Here is a 26,881-nt window from a genome sequence, read left to right on the forward strand (position 1 = left end):
TGCTCACCAAAGATGCAGAGGATGCGGTGAGGATGAAGATCTTGGCAAGATGAGATGTTAGAGCTTCTTGGAGCCCGATGATCTCTGGGTAAGAATCAACAAGCCTTGGCAACCGCAAGTCAACGCTGTGCAAGGAGTGCTGTTCCAGCGGTTCTGACAAGGGATACTGTCCTCAAACTCGGTAAGAAGACAGTGCAGGCCTCAAGGGAGTTTTAGAAGCACTACCTGTGTTGCTGGACCTTTTGAAATCCGGAGGACGTCCAGAGCAGCAGACCGGTAAGCTTAGTTGCGGTGCCTGCAGATGCAGGGAATGACTCCATCACTCTAAGGGAGATTCCTTCAGGTGTCTTTGATGTCCACACGCCTGGAGAAGAACCTGGATGAAGCAAAGCACAGACTACACAAAAAGTGGCAGGGCAATGAGACCAGGAGCCGCAGAAGTCTTACCAGATGCTGTCCAGTGAAGTCCAAAGTGTCCAGACGGTGGAAGTAGAAGTGGTTTCAGATCTGAATCTTGTCCCACGACGAATTCGAAGGGCCACCCAGGGAAGCCCTTAATTACCCAAAGGAAAGGGTTGGGACTACTTAGGAGGTCCACCCAGAGGAGGGTCTGTTCAGAGGGGAGGATACTCTCGTCCTTTGCCCAGTTTTGCGCCAGAGCGGGAGTCAATGGCTCCCTGAGCTAGTTGCAACTGAAGTATACAAGGAGGGCACCAAATGTGCCTTTCAAAGCAGTCTGGTGGCGCTGGCTAGCGCTCCCACACCAGCCCAATACACAAAGCCCTGTCTGGGAGATGGTCACACCTCCCTGTGACAGGAAACCTATTGTTCTACATTCCCCTGCTTGATGCTGGCTCAGAAGCACTAACTTGCTGTGAGACCCTGAAAGGCTGGTACCGGGAATCTCCCTAGGGGAGCCCTCCAGTACATGGGATCCTACATCCAACACTGGAATCTGCGTTGGGGAAGGATCCAACATGTTTGATACCAAACATGACCAGTTTTGGTGTAGCCAATATACAGATAGACATCTCGTAATCAACTTGATGTCCACTATATGTCTAAAATGGCTCACCGCACTTACAGACCCTGGAGAATTGACTCCTGGGTTTGTAAGGCGTGTCCTACTCATGCAGGGCACCCTCACACTTATAACCTAGCACCCTGCCTTCAGGATTGAAAGGCCTACCTTAAGGGGGGTTTATAGGTTTTAAGTGCAGTGACCTCCGATATAAGGAAACTTATACCTGTGGTGAGTGGCGCTAGCACCAGCTCACAAAGGCTGCAATGGCAGGCCCATAGTCACAGTTTGAGTGGTCTCTCATGGGTTGCATAAGACATGCTGCAGCCAGGGGAGACCGCTAGTGTACCTTTGCTCAGGGTACCTTATTACCATATACTAAGAACTTAGAAGGGTACACCAGCAGCCAATTAGGAAGGTACCAAAGTACTTACCATAGTCCAATTTAGGGAGAGAACACAGTGACTGGTCCTGATTACAAGGATCCCAGACAAACTAGTCGGAAAACAGAATGACGCCAGCAAAAAGTGGGGATAACCGTGAAAGCAGATCCTACAACAAATGTACCACAACACCAGTCAACACAGAATCGTTGACTTTTTTATGCTGAGTGCCAAAAACCATGTGGTCTCATTCAGATTCTCTGTGTGGTGTAAACAAATGCACTGAGGACTTGGCAGTGACTACGTTTAGTGGATCCGTGGGTGGTGACTTGCCTGGTGTTTTCTGGCAAGGCGCCACCCATTATATGGCTGTGATAGCGTCTGATTGGCACTTGAGGCGGAATATCTGGTTTTTCTTACTGCGCCTATGTCCGCCAAAGTGATGCACGGTGTGATTTACACGCGACCTCTGTGCTGTTTAATGCTGCAGCTGAACTCACTTGCTGCCCTCTGGTAGGGCTCAGGCACACTTTCAATTGTTGTAGGCGAGCACTTTGCCACTCGTGGAAATTCTCGAATTAACAGCAAGCAAAGCTGCCCCCGCCTGTCCACTGTTTGCGCCGTTTTTGATTTGCTTCTAGGCTACCAAACAAAGCCATGACGTGCTGCTTCACTTGGCATTGATCTGACTTTTTGTGGATTCCTACGGTTTTGCACTGCCATCGGCCTTTTATGCTCACTTTCATGAACTATTGAGATTGCACTCTTGTAAACTTTTGCCGCAAAACTTCTTTTGAATGTGAAGAGTGATCCTCAGCACAGCCGATAGCACCCGCCTTCCCCACTGTGCATGCACCAGTGTTAATAAAGTAAACCTATCCCAGAGGGTCATGCGTGAATCTTGGAAATATCTCTCGCAAGCAGAGGGAAGTGTCACAGGACCCCACACGACAGCACTGCCTCCCCAATGAACTAGAGGGAGGGCACTTGTTGCTGGGCACAGATTGCAGGGTCTCCAAATCAGCACAGTTCTTAGCATTTCCACCTCTATCCCTACCGTTATCGGACTTGTTAATACACATACTTTTGTGACAAAATACAGTTGCATCATCGACAAAACAGACCAACACTTTTTGGTTTTAATGGGAAAACGGCCGCAAGTTCATTCATATTCTGTTATGCAGTACACAGGTAGCGTTAACTTATGGGTGATCATAAGAGTGCCGCGCTGTTTATGACTAACGCCTGATACCCTTCCTGAAACAAACTCAAGCCACTGGGCATTACTTTGCCATCTCATTATTTAGCCTGTGCTTTTCAATTTCGTATTGGGCCTGCTACCCAATGATTTTATGTGGTTGCTGCACCCGTGCCAACACGGAGCAACGTAAGGCCAACCCCCAGCTGTCAGGATACCAACTGTCCATTACGGCTTGAAGGCGTTGCTGTCTAGTTCTTCTTATGGCTTTTTCTGTGGCTTTCTGGTTACACGCAGACTTCTGCAGTGCATTAACTAAGAGAGGTTTCATAATGTACAATTGTGCACCCTCCCCAAACCCCCGCCCCCCCCCCCTCCTCTGGAAAAACGTTTTCTATTTTTCATTTAATTGCGCATTATTTTATATGTAGTTATCTAATGATGACAGACCAGAACAAATCACAGAATCTTTTTTTGCCACACTTTTGACCTCCGCTCCGCTTTCACTGAGCCTGCCCCCATTGCATGCAGCATCACAATTCCCATACTTTTCTTTAACCCCTTGCGGGCGTCGGACGCTTGTGAGCCGCCTAATGCCACAGTGCTTATGTGCGTCCGATAGCTCCTGGCCATACATGCACTTGCCACAGGATTTCCTTTCAATCAGAACAGCCTTAGGAGCCGGGGAAGAGCTTCCCTAGCTCCCAAAACTGTTCTGATTGGTTCTCTGAAATGAGGATCAGGGCGCATGTCGCTGACATAATTTTAGAGGAATTAAAATAAGCATACAGCTTTATTTCAGTTTCACTCGTGGGGAGATCTCATCCCCCTGAGCACCGAGGCAGACTGGAGAGGTATCATTGAAAAGGGGAGAATCTTCCTTTTCCAATGGTACCTCTCCCCAGTGGATCCCTGCTTGGGGATTGCCACAGGCATATCTCCCCCCACCCCCCAGCATGGATCCACCCACTAGGCACGAGTGATGTGGGGATCGGCCCCTTGGGCAAGGGCATTTGCGCCCCCCCCCCCTCCACCCCCCAATATTTCCCTGAAATTGTCTTTTCCAGTCACGACGTAGGTGACTCCTCCTTTCAGTGATAGTACGCATGGGCATTGAAACCATTGTTAGATTGCTTTTTTCCCGCCATCAGGTTTGGACATGAATTACTCCACTTCGGTTCGACACAGTTTCTCCGGTTTCCCTCTGTGCGCAAGACTCACCCTCGCCGGTTTTGTATTTGACAGTGTTTCCCACTTTACGTGTATTGTATTTACTTCTAAAAAACTCTCTTTCGATCAGGAAGCTCATGAAGGCAGTCTGGCCTACCCGCATTGGTCCGTCTCAGTCGATGGAACTGACTCCATTCAAATTCTGCCCTCTGTGCCACGCGAAGTGTGCAACCTGTGCTTGTCTCCGTAGCACAAAGAACAGGACCGCGAAGCGTGCAAGGCTTTTCGCTCCAAGAAGACACTTTGTGACCTTCAGGCTCGATGTTGCGACATGTAGAGCCAACACGCAGGCTCCATTCTGGACCTCTCCAGAGAACAATCGGACGAAGAGGCCTGGGACACCATGGGAGCCAAGGAGGAACAAGAACCGATCTCTGACAAAGAAGAAGACATCCCGCAAGGGCAACATACAGTGAGTACAGATTCTCCCTCGCCCCAAGATCCAACTCAGCCCAAGAAGAAGGCTCCTGTCCAACAATTGCCCTCGGGCCCCGGTCGGCATCAAGACCATTTTTCTGATGACCCACCTTCCTGCTTGGCACCGAAGTATACAAAAAAGCCTCCCAGCTCTAAAAAACCTCATTCCAAATCCCGGCACCGAGCCATATCCTTCGGGATCGAAGCCAAAGTCCGGCCCTACCCACCCCCTTCGCCACCAAAACACACTCCGGATCTGAAAACACCAACGCCTAAAACACTGGCACCTTCGGCCCCAAAATAGCCAGATGTGCCAAACTCACCAAAAAAGCACCCTTTCGACACTCCACCCGACAAACCGAACTCGAAACATAAGGTGCTCTTCATTCATCCAAAAACTGGACACATTACCACCAAAGTGACTTTAAAACTCAAAGCTGCAACAGAAGAGGAATACCACATTCCCTTAAATGGGAGAAATGTCTAAACTAACCCTTCCCATCCTCCTCTTCCATCACCACCTTCTTCTCATTTTCAACCTTTGCCAATTTTACCCGAACACTCACCACCTCATACACCTTACAATCAGGATGATGGGATTGGGATGGAGATGATCGGCCACGACCTACAGACCCCTAGGACGACTACAACACCAATTCGCCCACAGGGAATGATCCTGACTTGTACCTTACCAAACCCTCTCCACCGGAAGACAGTGTAGGTTACATTGTACTACTGGGTAGAGCTGCCAACTACCATGGGGTACAGCTGCACAAAGAATCCCTTGAAGAGGATTTCCTTTTTGAAACCCTTGGCAGCACACAGGTCATTGCACACACTACCCATGCTCAAAGGTATGATCAGGCATGTTGATGACATATTTAATGACCCCGTCAGGGCCGGTATCATTACCCTTAGGCTAGAAAAAAAGTACAAGCCAGCAACATCTGACCCAGTGTACACAAAGGGACCATTACTATTGGACTCCCTAGTGGTGTCCAACGCACGTAAAACTACAGGAGATGCTCCGCCCCCAGATAAAGAATCCAAGCTTCTTGATGCTTCGGAGAAAAGGGTTGCCTCTCAAGCAGCAGACTTCTTGCGCATCTCTAACATGCAAGCGCTGCTCCCAAGGTATGACCGAGCGCATTGGGACGAGATTGAGCAATTGCTCCAATTTCTGCCAGAGGAACATAAATCTAAACCGCAAGACCTAGTGCAGGAAGGACAGCTCATTTCAAATAATGCAATCAGGTGCTCACTAGATGCTGCAGACACAGCTTCTAGAGCTATAAACACCAGCGTCCTTTTAAGAGGGTACATCTGGCTACGTATGTCAGGGTTCAAACTTGAGGTTCAGACTTCCATACTGTATACACCCTTTGATAAAGAACACATCCTTGGCCTGGTGGCAGAATCTTCATTGGATTGGATTGTACTCCTTTTACTTCCTAATACCCAAAAAAGATGGTTCTCTCAGACCAAAATCAGATCTCAGAGAACTGAATCTTTACGTACAGTCGGATCTTTTTCACATGGTAACACTGCAACAAGTACTACCACTTCTGCAAAAGAACTACCTTCTGTCTACCGTAAACTTGTAGGACGCCTATTTTCATATTCCAATCCAGCCCGCTCATTGCAAATTTCTCAGGTTTGTGTTAGCGGGTCAATCTTACCAGTTCAAGGTACTCCCTTTCGGAGTCCCCACTGCCCCCAGTGTCTTCCCAAAGTGTCTTGCGGCAGTCGTTGCTCGCCGTAGACAACTCATCCAGGTCTTCCCATACTTTGGCGATTGGCTCATCAAAGCCTATACGAATTTGCAATGTCTCCAGCACAGTCACAAAACAATTCAGTTACTAGGTTTCACAGTCCATATACTAAAATCACATCTCCAGCCGGCCAATACTCAAAACTACCTAGGAGCCACTTTAGGAAATCAAAAGGCTCTTGCATTTCCCAACACAGCCACATTTTGCAACATTCAGGCTTTAGTTATCCTGTTTCAACCCAATCACTCACTTCCAGCTCGGGATTATATGCAACTACTGGGAATGATGGCATCTTGCTTCATGATCGTCAGTGGAACCAGTCACAGGGTCTGTTAATCGATCTAGTGTTAGTAAACGGCCATACCGATCGCTCTTTGCAGTGGTGTATCAAAAGGACGGCCCTTCATAGACCCAGTTCCACAGACCGTACTAACAGCGGACACGTCCCTCACTGTCTGGGGAGCTCATCTTCAGCAGCACACAGTGCAAGGCCTGTGGAGCCAACAGCAAAAGTCGCTCCACAGTTGCTCCACATCAATCATTTAGAGCTGCTTGCAATCTGTCTAGCTCTCAAGGCATTTCAAACTCACCTGGTTGGCAAAGCTGTCTTGGTTTGTAACAAAGGTGTCTATTTTTCAGAAATGTTTGAGTTTGGTACGTTTCCTTAGATGGCCACTGAGCCCGGGAGCAAAAACGCAGGTGACTCCCATGCGACACCAGGTAGTTTTGCCATATGAACCTTTTAAGTCTCCACAGTATGTTTTGGGGTCTTTCCTTTTGTTGGTACTAGTCCTACCCACACAAGTGAGGTACCATTTTTATCGGGAGACCTAGGAAAATGCTGTGAGGGTGGAAGCTTGTGGCTCCTGACAGATTACAGAACTTTCCATCACAGATAGGTGAGGAAAATTTGTTTTTTTTTGTTTTTTTTACAAAGTTTGAGGTTTGCAAGGGATTCTGGGTTGCAGAACCTGGTGAGAGCCACACCAGCCACCCCATCCTGGATTCCCTTGGTTGTCTATTTGTAAGAAATGTACAGATTTGCTTGGTTTCCCTAGGTGCCGGCTGAGCTAGGGTCCAAAATCCACAGCTAGGCACATTGCAAACCAATTTCAGTTTTCACTAGAGCAATGCGATGTGCTTACGTTGTGTTTTGGGCTGTTTCCTGTTGCGGGCACTAGTCCTACCTACAAAAGTGAGGTACCATTTGTATCTGGAGACTTGGGGGAATGCTTTTATAAAGTTGGAGGTTTGCAAGGGATTCTGGGTAACAGAACCTGATGAGAGCCACACAAGTCACCCCATCCTGGATTACCCAGGGTGTCTAGTTTTCAAAAATGTACAGGTTTGCTAGATTTCTTTAGGTGCCAGCTGAGCAAGGATATGATATCCACAGGTACTTACAGTGCGAAAAAAGGGTCCGTTTTCACTGTAAAAGTATGATGGGTCCACGTTGCGTTTTGGGCCGTTTCCTGTCGCGGGCAATAGGCCTACCTACACATGTGAGGTACCATTTTTATCAGAAGACTTGGGGGGACACAGAACAGTAGAACAATTGTTTTTACCAATTGACTTTATATGCATTTCTGCCTTCCAAATGTAAGACAAAAAAGTCATTTTGAAAAATGTCCTCTAATTCACATGCTAGTACGGGTATCCACATTTTCAGAGATGTGAAAATAACCACTGCTTTTAAACTCTATATTTTGTTCCCATTTAGGAAATACATAGGTTTCCTTGATAACTATTTTTCACTATTTCTATTTTCCCAAATGAATAGCTATATACCCGGTACACAATTAAACCATTGGAAGGCGCAGCTCTGTTATTGGCTCTGGATAACTTGGGTTCTTGTTGAACCTACAAATCCTATATATATCCCTGCAGCCAGAAGGGTCCAGCAGACTTAGCAGTATATTGCTTTAAAAAATCTGCTCTACTCACAAAAAGTTACAGGTGAAAACATTGACACAATTGCCTGTTTCTACACAAATGACCACTTGCTGAATTCAGACTTTTGTCTACTTTTCGGAAATGAATAGCTTTCTGGGATCTGTTATTGCTTTCACACCCATTTCTACCACTAAGTGGAAGGACGTTGAAAGCACAAAAATAGGTGTTTGGGAGTGCTTATCCCCTCTTGTTTGTAAAGACGTAGTCTCTGGCTGGTATTCTGGTCTGACCTTTCTGGTCTGGAAAACTTTCCAAAGTATATTTTCACTACCCACCCCTCCATCCCTACTCGGCTGCCGCCTCGTAACCACACACTCCTGCACCACATGATAGGCCGTTACAAAGGATGATTGCCATGATTCACACCTTCTAGTAGCTCTTTAAGACACACTCTGAAACAAAACATGCTTAAACTGTTGCACTCTGCAACTCTGTTTTTTAAAGAAAAGTATAGAACATCACTTTTTTAGCTTTCGCCACCAAATTTCCTGTAACTAAAACATTTTTTGAAAACCTATGACACTGCCCGCATTGATCTTTATTTTTATTTTGTTATTACTTTAAATCTGGTTACACAGCATATGCAACATGTAAAAAACGGTGAGTCAAAATAATTAGCATAGGCGACATCTATTGGCTTTGCCAATGCTTGTTAGTGTTGTGCTGTTGGGATTCTGATTGGCTACTTGTGAGTGATGTATGGTTGGTTGGGTTCTGGTTGTGTGGTTGCTGAGTTCTGTTCTCTGCCTTTTGCAGCTGAGGTGACCCTGGATCCTGACACTGCGAATTGCCGGCTCATCTGTTCTGAGGACGGAAGGAGCGTGAGGCTGGGAGACATCAAGCAGGATCTGCCCGAAATGCCCCAGAGATTCACTCAGTACACCGATGTGCTGGGAAGAGATCGGCTGAGCTCCGGGAGGCATTACTGGGAGGTGGAGGTGGGGGACAAGACAGACTGGATCCTGGGGGTGTGTGACGAGGCTGTGAGCAGGACGGAGGAGAACACACTATCACCTGAGGATGGATACTGGACAGTGGGGCTCGAAAATGGTGAATATGAAGCTCTCACTGACCTCCCGACCTCCACCATCCTGTACCCCTGTGTGCCTCCCAGGACACTGGGTTTCTTCTTGGACTATGAGGCGGGCAGGTTCTCGGTGTACAATGTGGATGACCGGTCTCTGCTCTTCACCTTCTCAGAGGCCTCGTTTCCTCCCACCCTGCGACCCTACTTCTATACAGGACTCCATGATGGAGGAATGAATGTTGGAGCCCTGCAGATCGTGCCAGTGACAGGACGGGAGTGAGAGCAGTCGAGACTGTTGACTGTACCAGGTAAGAGGACTGTGTATAATGTCATTATAAAACATGAGGAGATGATGGATGGAGCGCTGAAACTTTTCAGACACTTACAGATCTGGGTTGAATCCATCGTGCCCTTACTCACTTTGCCACTGGATTGTAGCTAGCCTAGCCTGTGGTACCCCGAAACAGGCCCCAGGATGCTTGTTTCCGTTCCAGGGAAGACCTGGCTTGGCAGTTCGGGCTGGACTTTTCCCATGAGGCACAGGGTCAAGACTGATTTGCATATGGCTGGGTCTGAACTAGGGTGGCGAAGTGAGCTAAATAACTATGATGGATTCAACCCAGATCCGTGACTGGGGGTGAGTGTCTGAAAAGTTTCAGTGCTCTGTACATTATCTCCTTGTGTTCCCTAATGTCCTCATTACCACATAAAGGTGGGTTTCATATCGCTCACTGTCACCAGGTAAAGGAGCATTAATGGTACCCTCTGCCGTCGGGTATAGTAGATGTGCACACTGTAAGTTACTGTGACTAACGTCAGGTAAAGGAGCAGTGTACAGAGTCACTCTCTGCCTGGTGCAGAAACCCGCTGTCATTATGCAACAGAGCTCCGTATAATGTAAGTAACTTCAGTAAGGACACAATGTTTGTCATTACAAGTGAGTAGTAATATCACAGAGACCTCCTGCTGCGGGCAGGCTCACTTTATGTGCTTGAAGATCACAGCTGAGGGAGAAAAACACAACACATCCTTCCACTTCCGGAGTAAAGAGACGGACTTCCGGTGTCCATCGCACAGACAGTAGAGTGAGGATGGAACCGGTCATGGAACCTGCCTTTGCAGCCCTGATGCTGAGAAAAACTAATTGACGCTGGGGCTCAACGTTATTTACAAATGAGGGGGTGATGAGTGGACTAGGAAGAAAGGGGAAGAGAAAGACTTTGAAACTGAACAGCTGCCAAACGTTTTGTGTGACATTTAATCACAGGTTTGGGTTTATTGAAACTGAAAAGCAAATTGCATTGTGCAAAATGTAGTTTTGTTTTCTAGACTCAGACGAGCAAGCACATTGACACTGGCTTAAAAGTCCGAGAGGGCTGAAGGTGTCGCAAATGGCAGCTACGGATAGTTTTTTTTTATTGTGTATTTAAAAGCGGAGGGAGAGGAGGTGAAGGATGATGAAATTATTTTAGCAAGCAGGGGCTAGTATATTTTTATAAAAGGATGCTGCAGTACTCACAGAGAGGGATCACACAGACGAATACTTAATCAATCAATACATTTATAGAGTGCGCTACTCACCCGCGAGGGTCTCCACGCGCTGAATGGAAGGAAGGGGGGCGCTACTGCTCGAATAGCCAGGTCTTGAGGTGTTTCCTGAAGGTGATGGTCCTGGGTCAGTCGTAGGTGTGCGGGGAGGGAGTTCCATGTCTTGGTGGCCAGGTAGAACGACCTTCCTCCGGTGGTGGCTCTGCGGATCCGTGGGACGGTTGCGAGGGCGAGGCTGGCGGATCGGAGCTGGCGGGTAGGAGAGTAGAACGAGAAGCGGTTGTTGAGGTATTCTGAGCCCATGTCGTGGAGTGCTTTGTGTGCGTGGGTGAGGAGCCTGAACGTGATCCTCTTGCTGACTGGGAGCCTGTGCAGGTTTCTCAGGTGGGCCGATATGTGGCTGTGGCGAGGGATGTTGAGGATGAGTCGTGCGGAGGTGTTCTGTATGCGCTGAAGTAGTTTCTGAAGTTTGGCTGTGGTTCCTGCGTAAAGGGCGTTCCCGTAGTCCAGTCGGCTGGTGACTAGGGCCTGCGTGACTGTCTTTCTGGTTTCTGTGGGGATCCACCGGAAGATCTTTCGGAGCATGCGCAGGGTGTTGAAGCAGGAGGATGAGATGGCGTTGACTTGCTCATCGTGAGCGAGGAGTCCAGGATGAATCCCAGGTTGCGTGCGTGGTCCGTGGGTGACGGTGCGGTGCCCAGCGCTGTGGGCCACCAGGTGTTGTCCGAGGCGGATGGGGATTGTCCGAGGATGAGGACCTCCGTTTTGTCTGCGTTCAGTTTCAGCCGACTGAGCTTCATCCATTCCGCGATGTCCTTCATTCCTTCCTGGAGGTTGGTTTTGGCGGTGGTTGGGTCTTTGGTGATGGAGAGTATCAGCTGGTGTCATCGGCGTAGGAGATGATGTTGAGGTTATGATTTCGTGCGATGGCAGCGAGGGGGCTCATGTAGATATTGAAGAGGGTTGGGCTGAGCGAGGAGCCTTGTGGTACGCAGCAGATGATCTTGGTGGCCGTGGAGTGGAACGGCGGGAGGTGGACTCTCTGGGTTCTGTTGGAGAGGAACAAGGTGATCCAGTCCAACGCTTTTCCTTGGATCCCAGTGTTGTAGAGGCGGGTTATTAGGATGCGGTGGCAGACGGTATCAAAGGTCTAGGAGGATGAGGGCAGTTGTCTCCCTGTTGTCCATCAGGGAAGTACTAGTTTTATTTACAGTGAAATTCCAGTTTTGAGTGTGACCCATTATACGAGTGCTTGTCTGATGTCTCTTCCAGCCATTTTCAGTCTTTTGCAGTTTTCTTTTAGCAGTGAGTGTATTAATAGGGTATTTCAAGGAATATCTTTTTGAGTCTATTCTGTTATTGTATCCCTCCCTTCTCCCACCTCGCCTCAGCCTACCTCCGTATCTCCGCTCAGCCCGGTATCTCCCTGCTGACTGAGAGAAAGGGCTTATCAACGAAACTCCACCCTTCTAGTGACATTCTTTACCTTGTATTGCTGGGATATCATTCCGACAACAAACGTCTCAGGAATTAATTTTATTCTACCCGTGGGGCCGGCATCTTGGTATAGTCCCATAAGTCAGCAGCGTATAGAACTGTAGTTAAACATTTGGATTGAAATTATTTTAACAGTGCCTCCATTGTCTGTTCCCAACTTGCCGCTCCACATCTAATTATAACAAGTTTCTTTGCTGTCTATCAGGTGAACAACTGCCTTTATGGTCAAAAATGATGCCCAGATAGGAGACTGCCTTGTTGCAAACTCAAAAGCTTTGTGCCCAATCAGAACAGAATCATCCGCATAAAGGAGTGCTGGAATGTGCTGCTTCTCTTCCAAGGGATCCTCATCAAAGTCATAAGAATTGAATATTCTCACCCACGTGCGGGAACCACGGAGCACATTTGAAATGTGTGTGTGTGTATGTATATATATCTTACTGGCAACCACCAGTAGGAAGTTATAGTTAGAACCATGTTTCCATAGGAAAAGTGTTTTTTGTTTTGCCAATCACTTTGGCGCCGCTTGACGAATCTTCACGAAATTTTCAAAGCCTTTCCCCTGTTTGGTTCAGCTGCTGTGTTGAAAGTGTCAGTGTGATCTGTCAAACGGGGGCATAGATAAAAGGGGGTCCCAAAACATGTTCTTCCCTTGCATTTTTCCATAGGGATTTTGAACACGACTATGGCCCAAAATGCTGACTAGAATGACACCTAATTTGGCAGAAAGCTAAATGTTGGTCCAGAAATTGGGGGATGACGGGGCATGCTGATTAGTGGACATTATGGACTGCCCAGAGCACCTTGGGAGTGCTAGTTTTTGTTGTTTGTTGAGTTGAAAACTGCTAGCTGTAGGAATAAAGGAAGTTACAGCATAATCCTTGCCTCCGGTCCTGTCATAGAATTAGGATTACAGGCAAGTAACTTATCCTTCCCCACCCTTGGAATATCGGTGGAGGCTGGGCACAAAATTGTCTAGCTTTTTGATGAATATTAGAGAAATGGGGCCAAAATACAACCTTGCCGGGCTCCACAATTGATCTTAAAAGGGTCTGTACAGGTACTGTCTGTCATATCTCACCACTGCAGAGGTCCTGGTGTATCTCTCTCAAGGGTCTATATTGAGCCCTCTGTTGTTCAATATTTACATCAGACCACTTGCTTCTATCGTAGAGGACGCCGGTCTGTCTATATACTCATATGCAGACGACACGCAGATTGTGTTTTCTTTGTCTAGCAGCAGGGCTCAGGACACTTCTGCCCTTAAAACTGGCCTTTCTCGTGTTGCAGCTTGGATGCAAGCGCATCTGCTAAAGCTCAACGGTGACAAGACCGAGGTGATCATACTAGGCAAACATAAAGATCTGTGGGGCTCTAGACACTGGCCCAGTGATATGGGTCCGCTGCCTACCCCCGTGCCTGTTGCTCGTAACCTCGGTGTCCTGATCGACGATAAACTCTCGATGAGGCAGCAGGCAACTAAGGTCGCTGCAATCTGTTTTAATACTCTACGCTGGCTGCAGAAGATCATATGGATGTTGCCTGAGTCCACTCGAAGAACTGTCGTACAAGCCCTTGTGATGTCCCGCATCGACTATGGCAATGTGCTCTATCTAGGAGCAGATAAAGCCACAATCAATAAACTCCAGGTTGTACAGAACTCAGCTGCTCGCCTGCTGCGCAATGTTCCACGTAGAACGTCCGCAATGCAAGCTCTGCGTGACCTTCACTGGTTAAAAATTTCTGATCGTGTGGTCTTCAAAACTTTGTGCTTCCTATTTAAGATTCGTCAGGGTTTTGCTCCCATCTACCTGCACAATCTTGCCCAGCCATATCAGCCTGGCCGCTCTCTTAGGTCATCCAACAATGGCAATCTTGTGATTCCTAGAATCCGACTGGCAAAAATGGGAGGCCGTTCATTCGCATATCTAGGACCTAAGATGTGGAATGCTCTCCCGTTGGCGCTAAAAACAGAAACTAGTCTTCTTGCTTTCCGCAAAAAATTGAAGACTCTTCTGTTCTAAGTTCTTCGGTTCTGTTTTTCTTCTCTTTCAGCAATTGCTTGTTTTCTTCTTCAGTCTGTCCCTGGCGCCGGGAAACCCATTGCGGGTAGCTGTGCGCAATACAAGTTCAATAAATAATAATAATAATAAAGAATGTAACCAATAGCCCATCGGCTCCCATACCAGACATTATACTCCAGAATTTTCCCCTATTGACTGTCAAAGGCCAATGGTAAATGCATAAAGGCAAGATGGAGAGGGCCATCCCTTACTCGAGTAAATTTGTCAACAAGCAGATGACGGTTCAGGCATTGATGAAAGGTACCTTGTCCAGGCCAGAACCCATACTTCATATTCAAGAGGATATTATTCTCCTCTGCCCAGGATGACAACCTAGACTAGCACTCTCCACACATCCTTCACAACAGAATCAATAAGGGAAATTGAGCAATAACAAATGGGATCACAGTGTTCCTCTTTCTTGAACACTGGGACACTTACTGATTGTTTCCAGGACTTGTGTTCCTAATGTTGGTCAAGCTTGGTGCTCGGTTGATCAGGTGAGACCTATATATGTCCAGGAGAACCCCGTCTGACCCAGAGGCTATATTTATAGAAAGTAACTTAATGGCCATGGTTACCTCCCCAACCTCAAACACAAGGTTTTGCAGCGTGAATATTTCTGGATTCACTATGCTGTGCATTATTCCGCAATCCGGTGGTTGGGTCCGGAATCGTAGTCTTTTCTCTCTTCTCTTATTTTTTTTGTACCCCAGGTGGGTGTCGACATCCCACCATTTGGTGTACCTTCCGTGACGTCGGCATGCTTCCTGCGGAAGCTCCCACCCTTGGGTGCCATCTTCAGATTCTTTTTTCCACCGTTGGGTCTGGATCGTCGCGTGAAGCTCCAGAAGTTTTGGAGGAGAAAAGGAGAAAATACAGCAACTTTTCGACAGAAAAGATCTGAGAAGATTGGGAGAAGAAGACCATCAGAGAGGAGACGACGAAGAAGGGGAAGAACCTCTATCTTCGACGTCCTTCGGAGAATGCGCACACAGGGGGCCCCCTGAGCGCAGGAATGTACAAGACACCCTTTAAATTCTGCAGAAACTGCCACCACAAGTTCGCGCAGAAGGACCAGCACCCGGTCTGCAACCTCTGCCTGCCAATTGACCACAAGAGCAAAGACTGCAACGCCTGCTCCGTCTTCAAGCCGAAGACACTCCGGGTTCGAAAGAAGCAGAGGATAGCTCACTACACGATGCAGGGCAAAAGCCAGGACCCGACGCTTTACGAACTGTGCCTCTCCACCGACGACTAGGACAACATCACCGAAGGTCCAGATGACTTCACGGTCACAGAGACCAATAAGAAAACATCTGACAAGGTAGGAGAGTCTACGACCCTGAAACCCTTGACAGGGCCTCGAAAGCCTGAGGCAGACTCTCGAAAATCAGAGTCTAGAGCCTCGAAGGGAGCACCGGCACCGAAAACTTCGACGACCGAAGCTGCATCCTCCGAAAAAGGGCCCAGCGGATCCTTCGAGAAGGACTCCCAAGCGGCGAAGACCGGCGAAAAGCCAAGGTCGTCGAAGCAAGCCCCCGATAAAGGGACTTCGAAGGAGAAGGAGCCAAAAAAAGCTTTGCCGTCGATGACGCCGTCTAAGAGAGCAGCCGAAACGCTCGACGACAAGCAGGCCGTACAGTTGGAGAGGAAGAAAAGAAGGCTCGAGGCCGAGATGGAGAACATCCTTCAGAGGAAGAAGGACTTCGAGGAAAAGATTAAGAGTTTCAGGATCCCCTCGAAGCCAGCGACGGCCGTCGCTGAGGTGCAGGAGCACGAGGAGTTCGATGTCGAAGAGCCGCCTAACACTCCGGTGCCCTCAGAACACGAAGAGGAAGAGGACCTCTATTACACAGAGGGTGAATATGGGGAGCAGCATTAAAGCTACGGCTCGGGATCCTCGATGGCCCAAGACCTGGAATGGCAGGACATCGAGGAGGCTGTGGAGACATACCCCTTGAGGCCTTCGCCGCCAGATGACATTGGGGCATACAATGAGGTCGTCAGGAAGGCAGCAGCAGCTTATGGGGTTAAGCTGGAAGAGGAGAAGCCTAAAGCAGATTTCCTGCTGGAAACATTGCTCCCCACGCAGACAAGAAGCCCGTTCCTGTCCATGCTGAAAAGTATCACGGACATGGGGAAGGAAGCGTTCAGACCCGGCTACATGCAGATCAGTCACGCCGAGGACAGAGAAAAAATACAAATTCTCCTCCCAGGACCTTCCTTACATCAAGGGCTCCTTCACAGCAGATTCAATCATCGCTGCAACGGCCAAAAGAAGGGCCAACGTCCCGACCTGACGGGCAGAAAAATTGAGAGGAACGCCGCAATGCACTGGCGGATGGCAAACTCCAACACCCTCCTGAACAGGCACCAATACCAGCATTGGGATGAGATCGGCCAATTGCTCAAGCACCTCCCAGAGCAGTTCCTCACACCTTGTGGAAGAGGGGAAAAGCATTGCTAACTCGTGCCTGAAGACAGCCTTGGACGGGGTTGAAACATCCAGCATGCTGATGGCTATAGGAATCACAGAGAGAAGGCAAGCCTGGCTCAGGATCTCAGGCTTCAAAACTGAGGTTTAAAACAACATCCTGAACACTCCTTTCAATGGAGAAACACTGTTCGGAGCCCCAGTTGATGACAAACTCACCCAACTGAAGAAAAACAACGAGACGGCAAGGTCCATGGGGGCCCTGCAATTCAGGGGGATGAGAAGAGGCACTCCTACGCGGAGGCCGAACGGAAGGGGTGGAATCCAGCAAGGACAATCCCACCAGGCGTTCCACCAGGGTCAACGGAGTGACAACCAAGGTCAACAGGGCCAGCAGAAGCTAAACTGGAACTATCAGAACAGGGGCCAGTCCTTTCGCGGAAGAGGAAACGGACGGGGCCAGAGAAGGAGAGGCGTTAAACAACCCCCCTCTAAGTGACTTCACACGGAAAAAGGTGCTCACCCACTCAAACCCTCCGAGGGAGGAGCACGGGAAAACAAAGAGGAGAGGGCTACATTGACAAGACACAAAAGAACATGTAACACCGGTAGGAGGCAGGCTGAGATTTTTTCTCCAAGAGTGGAGAAAAATAACCACAGACGAGTGGATACTCAACATCATACAGCTCGGATACTGCATAGAGTTGGAAAAGAAACCACCAAACAGAAAGCCAAAGAAAAGAGAGCACTCTGGAAGAGAGCTGCAATTGCTCCAAGAGGAAGCTCAAGAACTCCTCCTCAAAGAGGCCATCGAACCGGTCCCATTCAAAGAACGGAACAGGGGGGTGTACTCAAACTACTTCCTGGTGCCAAACATGGACGAAAGCCTAAGACCCATCCTGGACCTACGGTTCCTAAACAAACATGTAAAGACTCAAAAATTCTAGATGTCCCTACAGGAGGTCATCCCACAGATAAAGGTCGGGTACTTCTTGTCCACCGTAGACCTCAAAGATGCGTACCTGCACATCCCCTTGGAACAGGCAGCACAAGCCCATGCTAAGATTCACAGTAACAAGGATCACTACCAATTCACAACCCTGGCATTCGGTCTAAATTCCGCACCAAGGGTGTTCACCAAATGCCTCACAGCAGTGGCCGCACATCTGTGAAGAGAGGGGTTACACGTGTACCCCTACCACGATGACTGGCTCATAAAGGCAAGCTCTTACAGGACATGCAAGGAACATGCAGAGCAGGTCACAAGAACGCTAACAAGCCTGGGATTCTCCATACACTGGGGAAAATGCTCGATGGAACTGGAGCAAGTGAAGATCTTCCTGGAAGCTCAAATCAACACCGTCCAATGCAGGGTGTTACCCAGCGAAAAGAGGACACTCCGCCTACTGAGGGAGAAACGTCACTACCAGAAGGGGCAAGCTCTGACAGTGAGGACAGTGAGCAAGATCTTGGGAATGAGGACATCAAGCATACACCTGGTCCCCAATGTACGCCTACAGATGAGACCACTCCAAGAGTGACTGCAACAGCAATGGTCACAAGCTACAGGAAGTTGGGAGGATCTAGTGGTTGTAACACACAAGGTGCAGGAAGAAATAAAGTGGTGGACCAAAGAGAAGATAACAAGAGGGAAGCCTCTAACACCACCGGACCCAACAGTGTCCATCACCACAGACGCATCCCAGAAGGGATGGGGCGCACACATGAACAGGCTCAGAGTGATGGGTCTGTGGAGCCCAGCGGATGCGGTCAGACACATCAATTACCTGGAGCTGAAAACAGTGTTGATTGCCCTCAAGGCCTTTCAGAAACAACTGTACAAACAGAAGGTGCTGATACAAACAGACAACACCACAACGATGTTTTACATCACCAAGCAGGGGGGAACTCAATCATTCCCTCTGTCAATCTCGGCACAGGAAATCTGGAGATGGGCAATACCACTCAAAATAGACCTGCAAGCCATACACCTGCCAGGGAAGGACAATGTAGAAGCGGATTGGCTCAGCAGGCAGACTTCAGCATCCCACGAGTGGGAACTCAACATACAGGAAACAGAGAGACTATTGAGGAGGTGGGGCACTCCGACAATAGACCTGTTTGCAACACGCCAGAATACAAAATGCCAGTACTTTGGATCCAGACAACCAGAGGCACTATCCCAGGGGAATGCCCTATGGATAGGCTGGTCAAAAACATTTGCCTACGCTTTTCCCCGATACCACTGATCCCCAGGGTTCTCACCAATACATGACGAGCAACATGACGCTCATCCTGGTGGCACCACAATGGGCCAGGCAGACCTGGTACTCACAGATAATGAAGGTGGCGCAGGGTCCACCTCACAAGTTCTCAAAAAGAAAAGACCTACTCTCCATGCAAAACGGAGAAGTTCTACACCCAGAGCCGGAGAGCCTCAGCCTATCAGCTTGGCTCCTGAGGACTTAGAGTTCACACATCTAAAACTACCGGAGAGCACCCTGCGGGTGCTGCGAGAGGCAAGGAGGCCCAGCACACGCAAGTGCTATGGGGAAAAATGGAAAAGATTCACTCAATGGTGCTGCAAGAAAAAACTCCAGAGAAAGCTGACCAGGGAATCAACGGTGCTAAGATACCTCACGCACCTAATAAAAGCTTAGCTAAGCTCATCCTCTCTGAGGTACACCTGGCGGCGATTGTGGCATACACAAGAGGAGAAACAGGGAGAAGCTTCTTTACATCTCAAGTAGTAAAAAGATTCTTGGAAGGGGCTAAGAGAATAGCGCCACCAAAGAGGATGCCGTCGCCGGCATGGAACCTCAATCTGGTACTGACAGAGCTCATGAAAGCACCTTTCGAACCCATCCACATGGCAACACTACAAATGCTAACAATGAAAGCGGCCTTTTTGGTAGCAATCACCTCGCTACGCAGGGTGAGCGAGCTCCAAGCACTTACTTTGCAAGAACCCTATATACATATAAACAGTGACAGGGTCGTGATGAGAACGGACCCACACTTCATGCCAAAGGTGGTGTCACGTTTCCATATGAATCAGAGTATACAAATACCTAGCTTCTTCCAGAAGCCCACAACAAGCGCGGAGAGGGTGCTCCACACTCTAGACGCAAGAAGGGCAGTGATGCACTACATAGAAAGGAGAAAGGATCACAGGAAGACGAAGCAGTTCTTCGTGTCCTTCGCAAACAGTTTCCTGGGTAGACCAGTGACAAAAAACACCATCGCTCGATGGATCGCACAAACTATACAATTCTGCCACAAGCAAGCAGGGCAGGAACTAACAGGAGGGGCACAGGCCCACTCGACCAGAAAGAAAAGGGCAACAATTACCTTTCTGGCCAACACACCAATTCAGGACATATGCATGGCGGCAACATGGGCTTCAGTGCACACGTTCACTAAGCACTACTGCGTGGATGTACAAATGAACAAGGAAGCACAAGTAGGACAAAGAGTGCCTCAACATATATTCAACAACCAATGCTCATCTTCCACCCAGCCGCCACAAACATAACAAAACTGCTACAAAATCTATGCACAGCATAGTGAATCCAGAAAGATTCACGTTGCAAAACGAATAGTTTCTTACCTGTCGGTGTAGTATGGCAGCTTGAAAGATCTTTCTGGATTCACTAGCGAACTCCCCCACCTCTGCCAGAAAGATCAGGCTGGAGAGGAAAGGGGGTGAAAACAAGGACAATATGTGGAAAACAAACCTTAGATGGTTAAAAAGCGGTGAATGACTTAGTTGAACATTGCCATAGCTTCGGTAACAGAACAAATACGAGAAAAAAGAATCCGAAGATGGCGCCCAAGAGTTGGAGCTTCTGCAGGAAGCGTGCCGACGTTACGGAAGGTACACCAAATGGTGGGACGTCGACGCCCACCTGGGCTACAAAAAAAAAAGAGCAGAAAAGAAAAGAGAAAAGACTACGATTCCGGACCCAACCACCAGATTGCGGAATAATGCACAGCATAGTGAATCCAGAAAGATCTTTCAAGCTGCAAAGCTACTCTGACAGGTAAACTATTCGTTCCTCTCAACCAGGGGGAGTGGTAGATAGCTGCTGGTACAATCATTATCCTCAGCTCCATACATATTTTTTAAATGGTCTATCCCTGCGGAGGGCATAATTTGACAATCAACTCCCCTCTTTTTTCTCCCGGAACAAGATAGGCCAGTTAACTAATTCCCACAAACGTTCACTATTTGTAAGGATGTTACACGTTCACTAGTTTAAGGATGCTAGCTTTAAGAAGGTTATCCCATGCAGCCGCTTTTAGGAACTTCCTCTGCTATTTCAGCTGCGTTTTGTATTCTGCTTGACATCGAGATACCTCTACCCCATAGGTCTTCAAACTGTGGGGGGTGCCCCCCTCTCCCCTCAGGGGGGGCGCGCACTCCACACCACCACTTCACTTCATCTTCCATTGTTGCCTCCAGGCGCCAGTGTGTGTCTCAGCCATAGGCAGATGCAGGGGCGCTAAGAGGTGAAAAAAACAACAAAGCCTCGTTAACACATGAATGGTCTTTTAATGACCTGCGAAGTACTCTGGTGCGGCTGCCAGCAAAAAAGCTGCCTGTGTGTGTGCCCTGGAAGGTGTCTCAACCCGGGCTGACACACACGACGAGGGGGGGTGAATGCTCTAACTAACCGCAGACAACCCACTGCCCTACCACCTCCCTGTTCTGTGGAACAGACTCAATCATTTCAATAGGTTTCCAAATTCGATTTCCACACACTGATACCTGGAATCTGTGCTAAATGCTCCACACCCGAAAGCAGGATAAAAACAATATTAAGTAACTGACATCAGCGCATGTGATTGCATTTATGTGAGGCTCTAATAGGCCCTTCTGGTGCAGCATAGAGTCGTCACAAAGCCATGCAGTGCCATCTAAAGGTGAGGAATCCGCAGTTAAATTTGAGTCCACCAGAAAGAGTAAGTAGCTTGTTCTTTAGTAATCGAGGAAACGCATTCAATTTCCCCTCTCTCTCAATGGCTTCTCTTCTCCATGTGTACTACACCCGCATTCCATGGACAATGTCCTGCCAAAAGGTCTGCAAGAAATAAACTACAATGCCGTGTTTTTGTGGCATATACCAACAATAAAAACACAGCGATTATTTAATTTCTTGCACTACGTCACTGCCCTTACATCTCTGCAAGAAATGAAAACTACATTGCTGTGTTTTTGTGGCATACCAGCAACAAAAACACAGCAATGTAGATTTATTTCTTACACTACGTCACTGCCCTTACATCTCCGCAAGAAATGAAAACTACGTTGCCGTGTTTTTGTGGCATACCAGCAACAAAAACACAGCAATGTAGATTTATTTCTTACACTACGTCACTGCCCTTACATCTCTGCCGCCTTTGGAGTTGAGGTTTGAGACTCGGCTTCGGCTCATATGCAAATCACAATTTTCCCGTGTGGACCAAGAATATAATGCATGCATGTCTAATGTTACTGGTGCTCATGTAAACTGCCAATACCTTTGGGTAGAGTTCAACAGAAAATAACAAAAGCAGATCATGTTATTTATGCTCTCCTGCCTGTTCCGTGCTGCATGTAGTGAAGTAGTCGGACTCACTGTGCAGGTGTCCCTCGAATTGGAAGCAGGCACAGCACTGTGACCGAGGCTCTTCAGAGGGGTGGAGCAGGCAGTGTGCTCCTGCAGTGGCGGTGAGCTGAGACCGTGACTGCAGGCCTCGTTAGCCGGCCTGTGCAAAATTTACTTCAACAAAACTAACATAGATAAAGGCTCAATGCTATTTTATTACCTTCCGGTTATTACCTTCCGGAAGGCTGGAACAAACAGGAGGGTGCAGCAGCTGGCAAACATGCAACTGCACACATGGAGCGGCGGACTGACCCCATATTAGTAACGGTGGCCTGTCTCAGACAAAAATGGAATCAAGTGGGAGTGTTTGGAGGGTGTTTTCACAACTGTAACTTGTTAAGAGTATGCCTTTGCTATGAGTATCTCTTATCTCTGATCCACACTTTGGGGACCCTCCTGCACCCAGGGAGTCTGTCCATACTGAGACACTTTGCAAGTCCAAACCGGTCAGACAGGAGGTCCTGTATTTGTTTTTTTAAGGCATTTGACATGGCTGCCAACACCGATTCAGATACTGTCAATTCTAACATGATGATAACACCTGTGTCCATAACATATCTCACAAGTTATAGAAACTTAAGGAAAGGCTATCTTATGGGGGTGGGTGGGGGTGGGGGGGTGGCTGAAACCCTCTGAGCCCTATGGGCGTTGCACGACTCTTAAAGACCATGTGTATTATTTACATACCTTTGTAAACTGATTACACATGTTTGTTTTCAGGTTCCAGTACCCCGTGGGACCCCAGTCTGCCTATTACTCTCATTTGGATTTTACTGCCTTAGTGTGAGAATACATTTTATGAATAGGTTTATAAAGTAGGGTTCCCAGAAGAAAAATGCCAGCCATGTGTTGTTTAAAGAGCCTGCAAAGGCCTTGTCATAAGTCATAGGTTCTTATATAGCACACGAATCACCCAAAAGGTCTCAAGGCGCTTAACACTTGTCTTGACACTAAATAGGGTTATAAATAAAATAGTATGTATTCATTTGTAATGTGACTTTTCAATCTTTGTTCCCTTTAATTTTCAGTCATGGATCATTCAGGCAGCCTTAGAACACAATTAAAAATGCTTTCTATTTATTTTGCTGTTCCAAGTATGCGCAGATAAGTGCTGAAAATAGGCTTTAGGTGACTGCTTATTTTTGTACCATCTGGGGCATCAATATAAAGAGCTGGCAATGCTAATCGCAAGACTGGAAGTTTGGTGCAGGATAAGCACAATATTTATTTCCTCCACCCTCGATTCCTGGAGCCTGAATAATGCCATTAAAGCAATAGTTTAACTTATAGCTCAACCCTTAGGGCAAGACTCAATAACATGCTGAGTAACTTCAACTGTGTCTGGGAACGCACCCTGCATTCAGACAACTCACTCATCATTCTCGCCCTTCTTTTTCACACTCACCCTGCACTCACAGGGATCACAATGTACTCCCACTGATCACCATGCACTCGCTCACTCTGCACTCACAGTGAATACACTGCACTTATGCCACTCACCATGAACTCATACCGTTCTCCCTCCACTTACTTGCGGTCACAGGAATTCACCACACACTCTGCACTCTCAGTGATCACTCAGCACTCACAATGCTCTTGCGCTGTTCACCCTGTACCTCACCCTGCAGTCATACAAGTTCACCCTGCAATCACACAAGCACACTACTCACCCTGCTCATGTGACACTTCACTCACCTGTCCCCCTCAGGTGTGTGATCAGTGTAAGCTAAATATGCCAACAAATAGACTCTTGGTGCTGCTAGAAAATTAAGATGTATATATCCTCTTGAATCACTTCTATCACATGTTCATGATGTAAGTGTCCCCTTGGCCTTCTTGGAAAACATGGCAAAACCTGGCCATACTCCACAATATCATGAATTTCTCAATCGTGTCAGAAAGTGTTTTGTGGCAACCCTTTTTCTGATATCTTGTTTAGGGGTAAGGATGTTGCATAACAGCCAGTGCTGATGACTGTAGAACTGGGGAACGAGGTTCAATTATTGGTGTCTGCTCAAAATCCTGTGATTCTGGGCAAATATCTCCCTGTGATTACAAAAAATGAATGTGTGCTTGTGTAATGTAAAAGATGCTCCTGTAAGCACTCTAATACCTTTGAAAAGGTATATTACAAAATTTTGTGAGCACTCCCAAAGGATGGCAGAAGCAAGATGATACCATCCACACATTGACTGTCTCTGTGGAGAAAAACGGGCACACCTCACACCTGTGTTTTGGGAGTGTTTTTGCTAATCCTAAATTTTGTGTTTTTATGTGAAAAATAAAGCACCAATGTACATTTTTGTGCTAATTTTTTCTTGGAGACTTTTCATTTGAACTTTAGAATAAGCACAAGCACTAAAAAACTTTAGTTTACTAAACACTCTTAATTTATTTAATATTATTTGCCCTATACAACCTGAGCTCTGCAGGAGGGAAGGGCCATCAATGATGCAGAGTACCAGCTTCCAGAACTTTTTTGTCAGGTGGTGGTGATGGTGGGGGGGCTCGACGTGTAAAAGGTTTTAGATGGGGGGGCTCCTCCGACAAAAGTTTAAAGATCTCTGCTCTACCCTAATGCGAGGTAGAACTTTCCTGGCCACCATGAGACTACACTGCACCCTTGAGCGGTCACCATGAAACAAACCAGCTACTGCTTCTTTCCTGTGCAGTTTACGTAATAACAGGTCCCTTTTTTAGGTCGAAGCCTGCATTGCAGGGCATGCCCTGCTGCAGGCAAAGAGATATTGTGAGCAGGGGATTTCAGTATGGCGTGAAGCCATGCCCCTTTTTTCCATTGGCAGGCCTCTCGAAACGGAGGACTGCCATTGGAAAAAGGTACTGTTTAGCAGATTTGCCTGCTCTGGATCCCGCCTCTCGAGGACTCCATGACCTATTTTTAGAAATATTGCCTTGGCAACCATGAGGCAGGTCAGGGAGTCCTGGAGGGGCGGGATTCAGTATCCTGTTTCCGCCCATAAATAATGACTATTAGCTGCAGCTCAAGCCATTCCTGTTCTGTGCATGAGGTGTGTTTGGAATGGGCAAAGTGTTTTAGCGTTTTCTGGAGGTGCCTCTTCGAGGCGTGTTTTCTCCGGCACTTTGTTAAAAGGTGTCTCTGACTGTGCCGTGCATGGCACGTTCCTGCAAAGTGTTAAGCCGGTGTAAGGAGGGAGCAGAGGACACTCTGTTTCTTTAAAGCCCGCCTCCTCCCCCTCACTGTCAGGCCTGTGGTGAGAGAGGGAGGAGAGCGCTCGCTCAGCAGTGCCTCCTCCTGTTCTGCAAAACTCCAGCCGGGGATCAGCGGCAGCGCCGAGATCACCGCCCCCCCAAACAGAGCCCACCCGGGCTGTACCCTGCCTCGAGGACCCCAGACTCTGCCCTGGACAGGAGGACACGCTGCTATGGTACTTATTTTGCAGAATACGTTTACTTCTTTTGTTTTCTTGCCTGCTTGTTTGTGTGGTTGTGTTTTCCTTCTCGTACTTAAGTCTTTTTGTACTTTCAGCGCTTCTCTTCTTGTTTCATTCCATCTCATGAGGGGTGAGGGTGCTGGCGGTGCCATGTTGCAGCTTTTACTTGTAAACACTGATTATTCTCTGCAGCATGTCTTTAAAGTCGCCTCCTCCTACATGCTGCTCACCCCCACACCCGCCCCCACTCTGGCGTCTCGTATTGGAGGAGAGGTGTTGGGTGGGGGCTTGGATTCGTGTCTGTGCTGCGGCCCCCCGAGGGCTGCCTGGGGGGGGAGGGGGGGGGGGGGGTTGGCAGTGAAGGGAGGAGGGGCAGGCTGGCACCAGGCAGCTAGAGATCCGGGGAGGGGGCAAGGCTGGAGCCTGGGCAGGGGCGGGGGGCGGGGTAGGGACCGAGGGTAGAGGGGGGGGGGCAGGAACGGAGAGTGCTTGGGGGTGGGGGTGACACCTGTACCTGTGTCATGACGCCCCTGTCTATGATCTATGCTGTTGTATGTGACTGCCCCCTTGTATATATGACTCTTAGCCTCCACATGTCTGTCTCCATTCACTGGTGCCCTGTGCCCCATGTCACCTCTGACCCCTAGGCTCTCTCAATCTACCTGCTTTCATGCCAGCATCCATGTAAGATCACCTGTTCCAGCACCTTCTGTCATTGGGCGTCGTTTTAGTGTCTATTCCTCCCGCGATGCTACTCACGCAGTCCCCGCTTGTACCAGCCCCCCCCCCCCACTCCCCTAGGCCCATGCTTGTTCCTACCCCTGCTTCCCTAAGCCCCTGATTATTGCTGCCCCTCCCCTCCACCCGAGGCCCCAGTGTATACCTGCCCCTGCTGCCGTAGGCCCCTGCTTGTACCTGCCCCTCCCACAGGCCCTTGCTTGGTCATGCCCCTCCCCCGCACCCGAGGCTCCAGTTTATACCTGCCCCTGCTTGTTCGTGCCCCTGCTGCCCTAGGCCCCTGCTTGTACTTGCCCCTCCCCCAGGCCCCTGCTTGTTCATGCCCCTGCTGCCCTAGCCCCCTGCTTGTACCTGCCCCTCCCCCAGGCCCCTGCTTGTTCATGCCCCTGCAGCCCTAGGCCCCTGCTTGTACCTGCCCCTGCTGCCCTAGGCCCCTGCTTGTACATGCCCCCTCCCCTAGGCCCCTGCTTGTACCTGCCCCTGCTGCCTTGGGCCCCTGCTTGTACCTGCCCCTGCTGCCCTAGGCCCCTGCT

At 48.5% G+C, this 26,881-nt stretch overlaps 1 protein-coding gene across 1 annotated transcript in view; it reads left to right on the forward strand.

Moving 5' to 3' along the window:
- Positions 1-26,881, forward strand: part of LOC147717638 (E3 ubiquitin-protein ligase TRIM39-like) — a 190,283-nt gene that overhangs the window by 90,508 nt on the left and 72,894 nt on the right. The window contains exon 8 of the mRNA XM_086920539.1: positions 8,731-9,309. Coding sequence (XP_086776665.1) covers positions 8,731-9,281 — 551 coding nt within the window. The 3' untranslated portion in view covers positions 9,282-9,309. The remainder of the gene's footprint in view (positions 1-8,730; positions 9,310-26,881) is intronic.

The sequence above is a fragment of the Lissotriton vulgaris genome, chromosome 5 (assembly GCF_964263255.1).
Source record: "Lissotriton vulgaris chromosome 5, aLisVul1.2, whole genome shotgun sequence".
Taxonomy (NCBI): Eukaryota; Metazoa; Chordata; class Amphibia; order Caudata; family Salamandridae; genus Lissotriton; species Lissotriton vulgaris.